At 71.6% G+C, this 496-nt stretch overlaps 1 protein-coding gene across 1 annotated transcript in view; it reads left to right on the top strand.

The window, feature by feature from the left end:
- The first annotated feature begins 122 nt into the window (after positions 1–122).
- LOC103611929 (25-hydroxyvitamin D-1 alpha hydroxylase, mitochondrial) overlaps positions 123–496 on the top strand; it is a 6,056-nt gene continuing 5,682 nt past the window's right edge. The window contains exon 1 of the mRNA XM_017728684.1: positions 123–200. Coding sequence (XP_017584173.1) covers positions 123–200 — 78 coding nt within the window. The remainder of the gene's footprint in view (positions 201–496) is intronic.

Here is a 496-nt window from a genome sequence, read left to right on the forward strand (position 1 = left end):
CCGCCCTGCCCGAGCCGAGCGTCCCCCGGGGTCCCCCAGTCCCCCCTGATCCCTCTCTACAGCCCCGCACCCCACACCCCCGCGGCCCCCCGGAGTCCTCCCGCCCCCGGGGCTTGGCCGAGATGCCGGGGCCGAGCTCCACCGCCTTCATCTTCGAGCTGCTGTGCCGAGGAGGGGTGCGGAGGCTGCATGAGATGCAGGTAAATGGGGCTGGGGGCACCGGGAACCCCGGGGTCTCTGACCTGGGGCTTGGAGGGAGTAGGGGAACCCTGATCCCTCCGCTCTGGAGCCTGGGTGGGGGGCATCAGGATCCTGGTCCCGCTGTCCTGGGGTATGGGGGAGATGGGGGGACACATCTGTCACGGTCCTGGCTTGGAGGGGACAGCACGTACCTCAGTGCCACCACCCCGAGTCTTGGAGGGGACTGGAGGGACCGTGGTCCCCCCACCTGGGGGCGCGGAGGGGGGGGGGGGGGGGCAATGATCTTTGGCCCCGG

This window comes from Corvus brachyrhynchos, unplaced genomic scaffold, assembly GCF_000691975.1.
Source record: "Corvus brachyrhynchos isolate BGI_N302 unplaced genomic scaffold, ASM69197v1 scaffold193, whole genome shotgun sequence".
In the NCBI taxonomy this organism is placed as follows: domain Eukaryota; kingdom Metazoa; phylum Chordata; class Aves; order Passeriformes; family Corvidae; genus Corvus; species Corvus brachyrhynchos.